General features: G+C 40.8%; 1 protein-coding gene across 1 annotated transcript in view; it reads right to left on the bottom strand.

Moving 5' to 3' along the window:
* slc40a1 (solute carrier family 40 member 1) overlaps positions 1 to 8,424 on the bottom strand; it is a 52,418-nt gene extending 43,994 nt beyond the window's left edge. Inside the window, exons 1-2 of the mRNA XM_048534648.2 lie at positions 7,959 to 8,424; positions 7,714 to 7,781 (exon numbers count right to left, since the gene is read on the bottom strand). Of these exons, the coding sequence (XP_048390605.1) occupies positions 7,714 to 7,781; positions 7,959 to 7,995 (105 nt within the window). The 5' untranslated portion in view covers positions 7,996 to 8,424. The remainder of the gene's footprint in view (positions 1 to 7,713; positions 7,782 to 7,958) is intronic.
* Positions 8,425 to 12,284: the final 3,860 nt, after the last annotated feature.

Below are 12,284 nucleotides of genomic sequence, written 5' to 3'. Positions count from 1 at the left end.
TTAAGATCTGGCTCTCATTTCTACTGGATCACATGGCAACCATTCTCTTAACCTAATGCAGATCAGCAGTGTGCTCCCACAGTTGTGTGGTACAATCTAAGTGCCAGCTCAGCACATTAGACAAAGAGGAACGGAAGTGAGCCATTTAGCTTCTTGAAATCTGATCCACTATTCAATGAAACCATGGCTGATCTGTAACCTAACTCTACATATCCCCCTTTCCTCATATCCCTTATTATACCTGATTAACATTAATCTATCAATCTTAGATTTAAAATGAACCATAAACCTATCTCAATTGCCATTTGCTGAGAATACATTCAATATTAAACTCTTTACTGTATATAAAACTGTTTCCTAATAACACTCACAAAGAAGTCTGGCTCCAATTTTAGGTTATGCACCCTAGACCTTGGCTTAACAAACAAAAACAAAAGTTTCTTCTATGTTATTTTATAAGTTACCCATTATATCTTGAAAAAGTTGACCAAAGAAGTTACCTTTACATTCTAAGTTCGAGAGAATACACCTCTAATTTTCATTATTTCTTCTTTTAGTTTAACCCTTGGGAATCTAGGCATTATTCTAGAAAATCTACACTGTAGTCTCTCCATATTTCTGAAGGTGTACTACCGAGAAACCATATACTGGGAGCCAAGATAGCTTTGAAGCATAAGGCTGTGAGTTTGATACCCGATCAAGATTTACTGCAAATTTTAGAGCAGCATGCAGTAGTTATTGCACAGATAGTAGTGTTTTACTGATAGCATAAACCAAGAATTCATTTGATTGTTTAAGTAAATGGCAACTATCTCAAGATTATGGAACTCATTCCATAGCCAACACCTCCCTCACCTTCCTGGACCTCTCTGTCTCCATCTCAGGCAAGCACCTAGAAACTGATGACCATTTCAAGCGCACGGCTACCTAGAATACACCTCCTCCCACCCACCTTCCTGCAAAAATGCCATCCCCTATTCTCAATTCCTTTGCCTCCGCCGCATCTGCTTCCAAGATGAGGCATTCCACTCCCGTACATCTCAGAAGTTCTCGTTTTTCAAAGACCGCAACTTCTCCCCCTCAGTGGTTAAGAACGCTCTCGACTGTGTCTCCCACGTTTTCCGCAACTCATCCCTCACACCCCGTCCCTGCAATAACCACTGAAAGAGAATCCCCCTCGTCCTCACATACCACCCCACCAACCTCCGAATCCAACGCATCATCCTCCAACATTTCTGCCATCTGCAATCTGACCCCATCATCAAAGACATTTTTCCCTCCCCACCCTTGTCTGCTTTCTGGAGGGACCACTCTCTCTGTGATTCCCTTGTCTGCTCCACACTCCTCTCCAACCCCACCACACCCGGCACTTTCCCCTGCAACCACAGGAAGTGCTACACCTGCCCCCATACCTTCTCCCTCACCCCCATCCCAGGCCCCAAGAAGACTTTCCACATCAAGCAGATGTTCCCCTGCATATCTGCCAATGTGGTATACTGCATCTGCTGTACCCGTTGTGGCCTCTTCTACATCGGGGAAGCCAAGCAGAGGCTTGGAGACCGCTTTGCAGAACACCTATGTCAGTTTGCACTCAACAACTGCACCTCCCAGTTGCGAACCATTTCAACTCCCTCTCCCATTCTTTAGATGACATGTCCATCCTGGGCATCCCACAGTGTCACAATGATGCCACCCTAAGGTTGCAGGAACAGCAACTCATATTCCACATAGGAACCCTGCAGCCCAATGGTATAACTGTGGATTTCACGAGCTTCAAAATCTCCCTTCCCCCTACTGCATCCCAAAACCAGCCCAGCTCATCCCCGCCTCCCTAACCTGTTCTTTCTCTCACCTATCCCCTCCTCCCACCTCAAGCCACACCCTCATTTCCTTCCTACTAAACTCATCCTGCCCCCTTGACCTGCCTGTCCTCCCTGGACTGAGCTATCCCCTCCCTACCTCCCCACCTACACTCACCTCCACAGGCTCCATCCCCGCCTCTTTAACTTATCTGTCTCCTCTCCACCTATCTTCTCCTCTATCCATCTTCGATCTGCCTCCCGCTCTCTCCCTATTTATTTCAGAACTCTCTCCCCCTCCCCCTTTTCTGAAGAAGGGTCTAGGCCCGAAACGTCAGCTTTTGTGCTCCTAAGATGCTGCTTGACCTGCTGTGTTCATCCACCTCCACACTTTGTTATCTTGCCATTAATCTCAGTGACATTTGTGGAACTCTGATACATACAAATTCTCTGCCATGTTTGCCAACTAAACAATAAAGATGATCTTCAAAAGCAACTAATTGACTGTGGAGCATCTTATAAAAATCTTCAGAACATGGAAGATGGAATACATAAATGAAGTTCTTTCTTCTTCCACCAACACTGAATGAGAGATACACTTAATTTACTGATCAATAACGTTGTACTTTAATTTTCATGGGGTAATTCTAAATTCACTGGTCTATTTCTGCAAGAAACTGTAAGCTTTATAATGAACCAGATGCTATGGGGTTTATCATTGAACATGGACTCAAATCCAGTTTTGGCAATGACTCGTCGACATACTAATTTGAGTCTGATTTTCTTTCTCTCTTGATGCTCCAAATAATCAGGGACGACAGGTGGAGTTGAAAGAATAAACAGTATGTTACATAGTCAGATTGCATGTGATTTGAGACCAATGTAAGAGAAATAGTTTCCTTGACAAAATGCAATTGTCAGTTGGTAACACTCAGTAAAGGGGTAAATTGTTTTCAGTTGGTCTTTGATGAAGTATCTTGTGTATTCCAAAAAGAGTAACTTGCACCTTCCCATTCACAGATGGGAAGTCCCTATATTATTTAAAGTCTAATTTAAAACTCATCTGTAATAAAGCTTCTGTAACATTGTCATTATGATTCATTCATGTTAGAATAAAATTTGAACTTCTAGTGTAGTAGGTGGTATGCTTGATATACTTAGCAATGATTGCTGAAGATGCTTGTAAGATGTCTCCATTATCAACTTTATGAGCATTCCAGTTTAATTTGTTCAGTGATTTTTGTTTTAATAGATAGTTTAAAAAAATAAGTTTCATGTTGCAGTTTTAAAATTATATCTAGGTAGTCCATGAAGACTAAAATCTTAATAAGCTTATTCATGAGTCTCTTCAATGCTGTGGCAATTCTTTGTCTTATTTTTGACAATAACAAATGCATTGCTTATATATGGCTTAAATACTAACAGACAATGGAACATATCAAATCAGTGAGTTTTTGGTTACACATTGGATTCCACATACTGAGTATCTAATTGCTTTTCGCAATTAGATTTTTAGAGCACGAGGGTGCATAGCTTTAAATTGAGGGGTGAAAGATATAGGACAGATGTCAGAGGTAGTTTCTTTACTCAGAGAGTAGTAAGGGTATGGAACGCTTTGCCTGCAACAGTAGTAGATTCGCCAACTTTAGATACATTTAAGTCGTCACCGGACAAGCATATGGATGTACATGGAATAGTGTAGGTTAGATAGGCTTCAGATTGGTATGACAGGTCGGCACAACATTGAGGGCCGAAGGGCCTGTACTGTGCTGTAATGTTCTATGTTCTGTGTTCTATGAGAGATATGGGGAATTAAAAGCAGCAATTGTTCCTGAAATAGTGCAATATAGGGTTGTTACACTGCTTTTGCAGTGTTCTGAACGAGAATGAATTGTCAACCATGCTATTTCAAAGTTTCAAACAAATACAGTGCAATGTGAAACTGCCTCTCATACATTCTCATTCTAATACTTCTTTTTAAATGGAGTGGATATCAGGTTAAAGTTAACAAACTCAATATGCCAATGTTAAGTTATTATTTGAATATATCTAATATCTTCTATATTCAAATATTACTGTCGTTCCTGTAGCGTGTCACCTCCAGATATGCTGTGCCAAGAAAGTTTACTTCTTTAATTAAAATGATTTATGTGACATTTGGACTTTAACACAAGTCATAATGTAGTAATTATAGATATCAATCACAGGCAAAATGTTTTGAGCCAGATTTTTCAAGAAGTGACAATGACACACAGGTTGCTTATCTGCTCCTTGGTTTTTATGCAATGAAAGCACTCTGCATTTCTACAGGGAATTCTGATGAGAGTTCCTTCAGAACGGTGGAGCCATACTTTCATTTTGACAGGTTCAAAAGTTGGGGGAAGGGCTGCAGAACAGCAAGCCATGGCCTCTCTTTCACAGCAGCCACTTGCTGCACTCTGTAATTTAAAAGTCCAGCATCACTGACAGCCATGTCGACAGCCATGCTGCTCTCCAAGGGTAAATATCTGAATGGAGGCTAGGGTCATAGGAGAGGAAGGTGCTAGATGAGTCAGGGTTGGGATGGCAAGTAAACAGGAATGCCAGGCATGTAGAGTGCCAGATTGGTACAGTGCCAATTGGTGGGAGGAAGGGGTTAGGGTAACAGACTGTAGGATGACAGCATGGTACGTCATTTGGAGCAAGGTGCTAGGGCTGAAGTGGCAGGTAAGTAGGGTGCCAGACGTATAGTGCGCCAGGGAATAGGGTGCCGGATACATGACGGCTGACAACAAGGAAAATGATGTAATTTTAAATTGCTGGGTGGGAGGTAACAGATCCAATGGTGGTGGTGGTGGGGGTGGGGTTGGGGGTGAGGTGGTAGCAGTGGCAGAGTGGGAATTTGTGTCAAGTTCCAGTTCCGGGGGAGCAGTGGGTTGGGTGTCAGGTTCTGGGGGTTTGTGTCATGTCAAGTCCCTCCAGCGGGAACAGATGAGCTGGTGAGGAGAGGTGGTAAGGTGGGAAGAGGGCATTGAGTCATGCAGAGGTGAGATAATGTCCAGAAAGAGGTGGCAGTTGACATTAGTCCAGCAGCAGATCAGGGTTGCTGCCAGTTCTGAAAGAAGGGGATTTGTGCCAGATCTGGTGACAGAGTGGAGTGAGGTCCTGAGGGAGATGGCAGGGGCAATGTTGGCTCCTGGGGCAAAGGGCAAAGGGGAAAGAGGAGGTGTCAGTTCCATGAGGGAGAGGGCTTAGAGTGGGGCCATTGTTGGTTCCGGTGGCAGAGGGGATGGGATCAGGTCCCCAGGAAAGAGGGGGAAGTCAGGTTAGGATCTGGGGGTGTAAGGGGTCTGGGGCAGATGTAATTGTGTGTGTGTGTGTGTGTGTGTGTGTGTGTGTGTGTGTGTGTGTGTGTGTGTGTGTGTGTGTGTGTGTGTGTATGTGTATGTGTGTGTGTGTGTGTGTGTGTGTGTGTGTACGTCAAGTTGTGGGCTCCAACAGTTGGACTAGGTTTTTAAATGAATATATTTTCTTCCGTAGCTATTTACTTAACTGCAGCAGATAACTCCAAACTCTCAGATTTAAATGGGTACTTTTGGAGGCTTCTATACATAGGGGAATCGCTGAGCAGAATATTCAATTTACTGAGCAATTCCTTCAGACTCTGCTGTGCTGGGGATGCCACAGGGTCCTTGTGCACAATACCCATCCATGAGTCAGGAATGATTACCTGAACTTTGGAAAATCTGGACCATATTTGGATATTCTCATACATCAGGGTATTGTTGTTTTGAAATACACAATAACTTCACTAGGAACTTATTCCAGCTGATAGCAGAGTCTTGTTTTGTTGCTTCTAGTGGTGTAAGCTAGTCAGGACTATTCCTGGAAGTTATCCCTCAATAGAACTATGCACTATGGATTGGAATCATAGAGTCATAGATATCAATAGTACAAAAAAGGCCCTTCAGCCCATTGAGTCTGTGCAGGCCAAAACAACCACTTCGCTATTCTAATCTCATTTCCACTGCTTGCCTGATAACTTTGAAAGCCTTGGCATTGTAAGTGTACATCTAAAATGGTGGATATTCTGCTTCACTGAATTAGAAATGATGCTGGACAATGAAATCTTGGCAAAGCGATCCATCGTGTAGGCAAGGCTACAAGAACCACTAAAGCAGACAATGTTATGGTCTTTTTTTCCCATCAAATGGTCTCCTTCATCTCTTAAATGAGTCTTCAAAACCACACGAGAGAAAACAAGGACCTGGCATTTGTAATTGTGAAAGTTTGAATGAACACCCAGTTGCAACACAAACTGTGCAGATTCCCATGCAGTTAAAATACATTTTATGTAAACGCCACCGGGTTTGTGGGACAAAGACTGCAACAAAATGTATCAAGAGATTTAAAAGTTTTATTTTCATTCAGTTTCATTTCATTCAGAAAGCATGTAGCTTTCTGTATAATGTGTCCATTGTACAAAAGAAAACTAATCACTCCCAGCTATGTAATTAAAAAGGCACACAAAACGGACAACATGGTAACAGTTGAGGTAACTAGGAACTGTGGAAGAGAATTAGACAGAAACAGAACATGGAACAGTGTATCAATAGGGGGAGGCACAAGCAAGATATGAAGGAGGTTTTCACTATTAAACTAGAATGAAATACAATTTTAAATCATCCAAAATAAGAGAAAGGGAATTCAAAAAAGTTACAATAGGGGATAAAATAAAAATGTTTTGAAGCACCATTGAGAAATAATCCACTGAAAGAATCCCTGGCACGGCTGTTCCCAAGACAATATTTTTATACAATTTACCCCTTTACTGCTAGTGCCAGCAGATTCTTTTTTTCCATTCACCTGAATATGCAGGTGGTCCTCAATTTAATTCTACATTCGAAAAACAGATCTGATAATATAGTGCTCCTCAGTGCTGCACTTAAGCATCAGCCTGGAATATTTACTCATGACCTATAGTGTATGTTGAGGACACAACCTATTGATTTAAAGGCAAGCATTGTCTGAACTAATATTCGGGCCATTTTGTGCTCCATGGTTCCCCAAATCAGTAGGTATTGATATTATTATAAAGTAAAACAGTTTTGGTTTTGCTTTTCTGAAGAGTCCACGATTAAATAGTGCATGAATTTCTCGTTTGTAGCAAAGATCATTGGAAATAGGATTGAGTTCTGTGTCAGTATATTCAGTTACAGCCAAAACACTCCCTTCTCAAAACGACAGATTTTAATTTCCATGAGAGGTGGGTTTTGTCCACTCTCCTCCTAGGCAGACATTCTTGATCACTTTTCAGCTTTTTATTTCAACTGCTGCCTCTGACCTGTGGCTCCACAGACTCGAATTTGTTGTATCTGTATCTCACCCCTTTAGTTTCATCTGAGACATTCCATTGACTTACAAAAGAGCGTCAGATTTAATGAACAAAAGTTCAACAATTCCATTTGACTTATGCTGGTCTTAGGACCCTTGTCCAGAAGCACACAGATGCCCTTCTCTCCTGCTTTGTGACAAGCTTATAATCATCTACTCGCTTTTGAAGGAGGGACTTGTATACATTTTTTGAAAGGTTCAACTAGGTCAGACCATCTGTGCACCAAGGCAACTTTCCCAAATATTGGAACGTGAGTGACAGTATTTCAAATCAAAACCAACACCATTGTAAAATATCATTCAGGTTTCCCCTGATCCCTACCTGAAGCTGCAATATAACTGTATTTCAGATGATTCTCTGTTTATCTCTTCGACAAATACAATTGGCAGTTCACTATAAGTACTGAACAGAATTTTTTTTGCGTCAATCTACTTTTGATGTTTCAACAGAACCACCACCGAAGGATTCTTTACCCAACTCGCTGCAATGCAATGAAAGCAAAATAGAAACCAAGAAAAACAACTTCGCAGCTGAACTTACCCATGTTGACAGCCCATGGCAAAGGTAAATAAGAAAGCCTGTCGTCTTGAAATATCCAACAAATGAGACTGTCGTTTAAAGGACAAGAAAAATACACGTCAAGTCAATTCAAAATAAGAGCATTTCAGGGACTCCTTTAAAACATTTAATACGTTGGTTATTAAATACTCTCAAACAATTTCCAAAATGCTGCATTAAAGGTTTAAATGTAAAGCTCTCCAAATGCTGTACAGTAAAGCACTTACCGCAGCAGCCCCTCTTCTTAGACTTGCTTTGTGTCATATTTAAAGGTAAATTTTGTTACGTTTAGCAGGATTCTTAATGGGTTCTGATTTCTTTTTCTCAACTTTTTTTAAATAAAAATCTGATTTAGAAATGTACCCTATAAACAGTTTCTGAAAAAGCAAGCGCCGCTTGTTTTTTTTTCCAAATTCGAATTTCCAGACTTAGCTAGCACTGTAGCTGAAGTCGGAAATATGTTGTCGCTAAAATATAATGTTGGGTCTAACCCCTCGCACCCATGAGACCAGCCGCACGGTCCGGATCCCAAATTTGAACAGTGCACATCATTTGGGAGTTTTGAAGTTTCTGTTCAAACGTATTTCCTGGGGAGAGGGCCCGGCCCTGTGACGTGTAGCTTACATTAAAAAAAACCCTTGCCAACTGACAGCTAAAGCCGTGCAAATCGAGAGCTGGAGCGGCAGCTCTGAACGGAACTAATGCACGTTCAGTGGATCAGCGTTACCAACCCAATCACTTCCGCGTACTCTGCACGAGAAAGGACTGTGCCTACCTTTCCTACACCTTCAGTTGTATTTTCATTCGGACCATGGAGTACCTCGCAAAGGCTGTAACATCGTCAATATCTTCGTGAGTGCAACAGGTTTAACAGGAAAACCATAACCCAACGAGATATAACCTATATATTTATCTAATGTGGTCTTTACCTCCCCAACGATGTTCGTAAATTAGATTCCAGCTGCATTTAATGTTCTCCATATTTTAAAGTCATTGGGTCGTACAGCATGAAAACAAATCCCTTGGTCCAACTCGTCCATTCCCCTGACCAGAATACCGAAATTAATCTAGTGTCATTTTCCAGCATTTGGCCCATATACCTCTAATCCTTTCCTGTTCATATATCCATTTAGATGCCTCTTAAATGTTGTAATTGTACCAGCCTCCACCACTTCCTCTGGCATCTCATTCCATACACAGATCACTATCTGCATGAAAACGCTGCCCCTTAGGTCCCTTTTATATCTACCTCTCTCACCCTAAACCTGTGTCCTCTAATTTTGTACTTCCCTATGCTTGGGGGTGGGGGGATGAGGGGGGGGAAGACTTCAACTCCTCAGATTGAAAACAAAAAATGCTGGAGATCTCAGTGAGTCAGGCAACACCTTTGGAGAGAAAGCAACCTAATCTCCACTGAGCCACAGCGAAAACTGGAGGAGTTGTGCCTCATCTTCAAACTAGGCATTTTACAACCTTTTGGGTTCAATATTGAGTTCAACACATTCAAATTGTAAACCCTTTCCTTCCCTTTCTTTTAGTTTTGCTTGTTAAATTCTCTGTCACCATGTCCTCACCACTGCACCCATTCCAGCAGGACTGTTTGTTCTTTCCAGTCTGGCAGGTAGACACGCCATTGTTGTACCATTCTCATATTCTGATCACTTAATCAGAACTATCAACATCCTTTCTTTCCCAGCACTCTAACTCCCCCAACAATTGCACAAATGCTGCCCTCTCCACACTTCACTTCAACTTTATGAAGAGTCATCAGATTTGAAACGTTAGCTTGCTGTCTCCCCATGGATGCTGCCTGACCCGTTGTGATCTCCAGCATTTTTTGTTTTCAGTACAGATTCAAGTACCTGCAGTAATTTGCTCCTACCTTGGCATTTCAAATTATCTCTGCCCCTCATGATTTTTCAAACCTCAATGATGTCACCTCTCAGCATCTGACACTCCAAAGAATGTAGCCACAGCCAATTCAACTTCTCCCCATAGCTCAAACCCTCCAATTCCAGTAAGATCCTCATAAATCTTTTCTGAACCCTTTCAAATTTAACATCTTTCCTGTAGCAATGAGACCACTGGCCAGATTGTCCCAGACATAATTCACCATTTGAGAATTTACTTCTGACTATTTATCTGTAAATTGTACTATACAGGAACAGTAACAGACGTTTAAACCAATAAATTTATACTCTATAAGTTAACTGTGTCAATTTAAAGTGGATTTTTATGAAATGATACTGATACTACAAGAAGTCGCATAGATGGTGCTTTAAATGTCCAACTCACCCTGCACTCTAATACCTAAAGCTTGTTTAAAGCGATATTTAGGTCACTTTGCAGCCTTTTTTGGTTGAATAACTAAAAGAAACAATATTGTAGTGATCTACCGTATTACTAGCATAGCCAGATGTAGCAAGACTGTAAGTTTTATTTTATTCATTCAGGAGATGTGAGCATCCTGGCTGGGCCAGCATTTATTGCCAATCCCTAAATGCCCAGAAAGTTTTAAGGGTGAATCTTTGCTATGGGTCTGGAGTCACATGTCAGCCAAAGTAGACAGGGACAGCAGATTTCACTCCCTAAAGGACATTAGAAAATCAGATGGTTTTTTACAAAAGTCCAGAGTGGTTACATGGTTACCATTAGGCTAGCTTTTTACTTGATTAAAATTTTTACCATCTACCCTGGTGTCCAGAAGATTAGCCCGGCATTTTGGATTAGGAGTCCAGTGACATTACCACTACACCATCATCTCCCCCTGAAAAACAAAGAGTGAACACCCATAAAAGTTCATTAGTATTTGAAAAATAAGATCGGGGTGATGCTTGAAGTGTCATTCACCAAATTTTAAATTTTTTGACTTGCGGGATACTGACCAACTACATTGAATTCCCAAGTCTTCCTTTGCTGAAACAAATGCTTGCACCATTTTAACAAACAGAATATCTTATATTGACACAAAAGTACCAGAACTGACATTTCCTTTTACTTTTACACTTCATTAATATTTGTCAAATCATGATGAGCCTTACACATTGAGATTATGATTCTATCCTGTTTATTAGGTTTCAACAAGCTAGTGAAATATGCAATGCCTTGAAATTTAAATTTTAGGGTAAGTTTTTATCCTAATAGATACAAGAATTCAGATTTTCTGAGAGGCACTTTAGGTGCAACAGACTAATAAAGAGAAAAATTAATTCCAATATAGCCCATTATTAGTGAGGTTACTCGCAGAACTTTCAATAGATAAAAAGCCATGAATCTAAAATGTTAACTGTCTTTCTCTCCGTTTCCACAGATGTTACCTGATCTGCTAGAGTATTTCCAAACGTTCTATTTTTAATTTTAGAGTTCAGTATCTAGGGTACTTTTTGGGTATTTATAGTACCTTTCAGGGCCAACTCAAAGTGTAAAGACTACTTCCTCTGATAAGCAAGAATTGTGCCTCGTCATTGTGGATAATTAAGAAAGGAGAAATGCACAAATGTAAGGACCATATTGTGAAACAGAAGAGTCAGAAAGGGTTTGACACAAGAAATTCTGCAAAGTAAACTAGCTGCACACAATCATTTATTTAATGTCAAACGGGAAGGAACACAGGAGACCAGAAATATTGCAATGTCAGGATTGCTGAAAGGCCACCCTGGACATTATTAGGCAAGACAACATTGAAGAAGTAAATCAAAGAGTGTAACACCAGAGAACTTCACTAAGACCTGGCTAATACCATTCTTTTTTTCATGTCTTGTGCTAATTTGATTCACTGACATTTGGGGAATATCACCATATAATACACATGTGCTGTCAAAATGTGTGTTCCTGTTCTGTGACTGTAGGAGCAGAAGAATATAGGACACCATGGCCAAAGTCCATGGTCAATCCAGCTTTATCATACAAATTAACTTTTCATATCTGACCCGGAATGACAACACAAGTAAGCTACTTGTATGTATCCTTACTCAAATAAAAATAATTGCAGATACTACTTTGTGAAGTGCTGCCTCCTGGCTTCTTTCCTCCCATATTGTCTCTCAAAGTACAGGTCTCCGGCGCTGAGCTATTGTGTTATCACCACTACAATGGTGCTCCATGCTGTTGGTTGATATTTTTGCGAGCTAACAGATTCCCACTCACCAACGTACAATGAAATCGATCACTTATTGCAATAGAGTTTACAAGTAGTTGGAGACGCCTTTAATCTCCTTAGCTTGAAGACAAGCTGATGAAAAGAACTGAAAGAAGGCAGGAGTTACATTTGGTATGACAGTAGAGAAGAGAGAAGCTGGGAGTAACACTTCAGAGGGGAAAAGGGAAGAACATAACACTTTTAAGTAAAGGAGGAGAAAGAACAGTACAAGTGTTGATTGATTGTGGGCAAGGAAAGCATCTAATAAATTAGGGAATATGATGGGTAGGAGGAACAGGAGAAAGTCAGTGTAACTTGGAAAGGTTGGAAGGTGTAATACATCTGTACAACTGCATAATTTAGCAGCGAACTAATAATTGCTTTTCCTGTAGTTATCAAATGAAGAGCTGAAGTG

The sequence above is a fragment of the Stegostoma tigrinum genome, chromosome 7, assembly GCF_030684315.1.
Source record: "Stegostoma tigrinum isolate sSteTig4 chromosome 7, sSteTig4.hap1, whole genome shotgun sequence".
NCBI lineage: Eukaryota > Metazoa > Chordata > Chondrichthyes > Orectolobiformes > Stegostomatidae > Stegostoma > Stegostoma tigrinum.
Note: the sequence above shows the minus strand (reverse complement) of the source record. Positions and strands in the feature narration are given on the sequence as shown.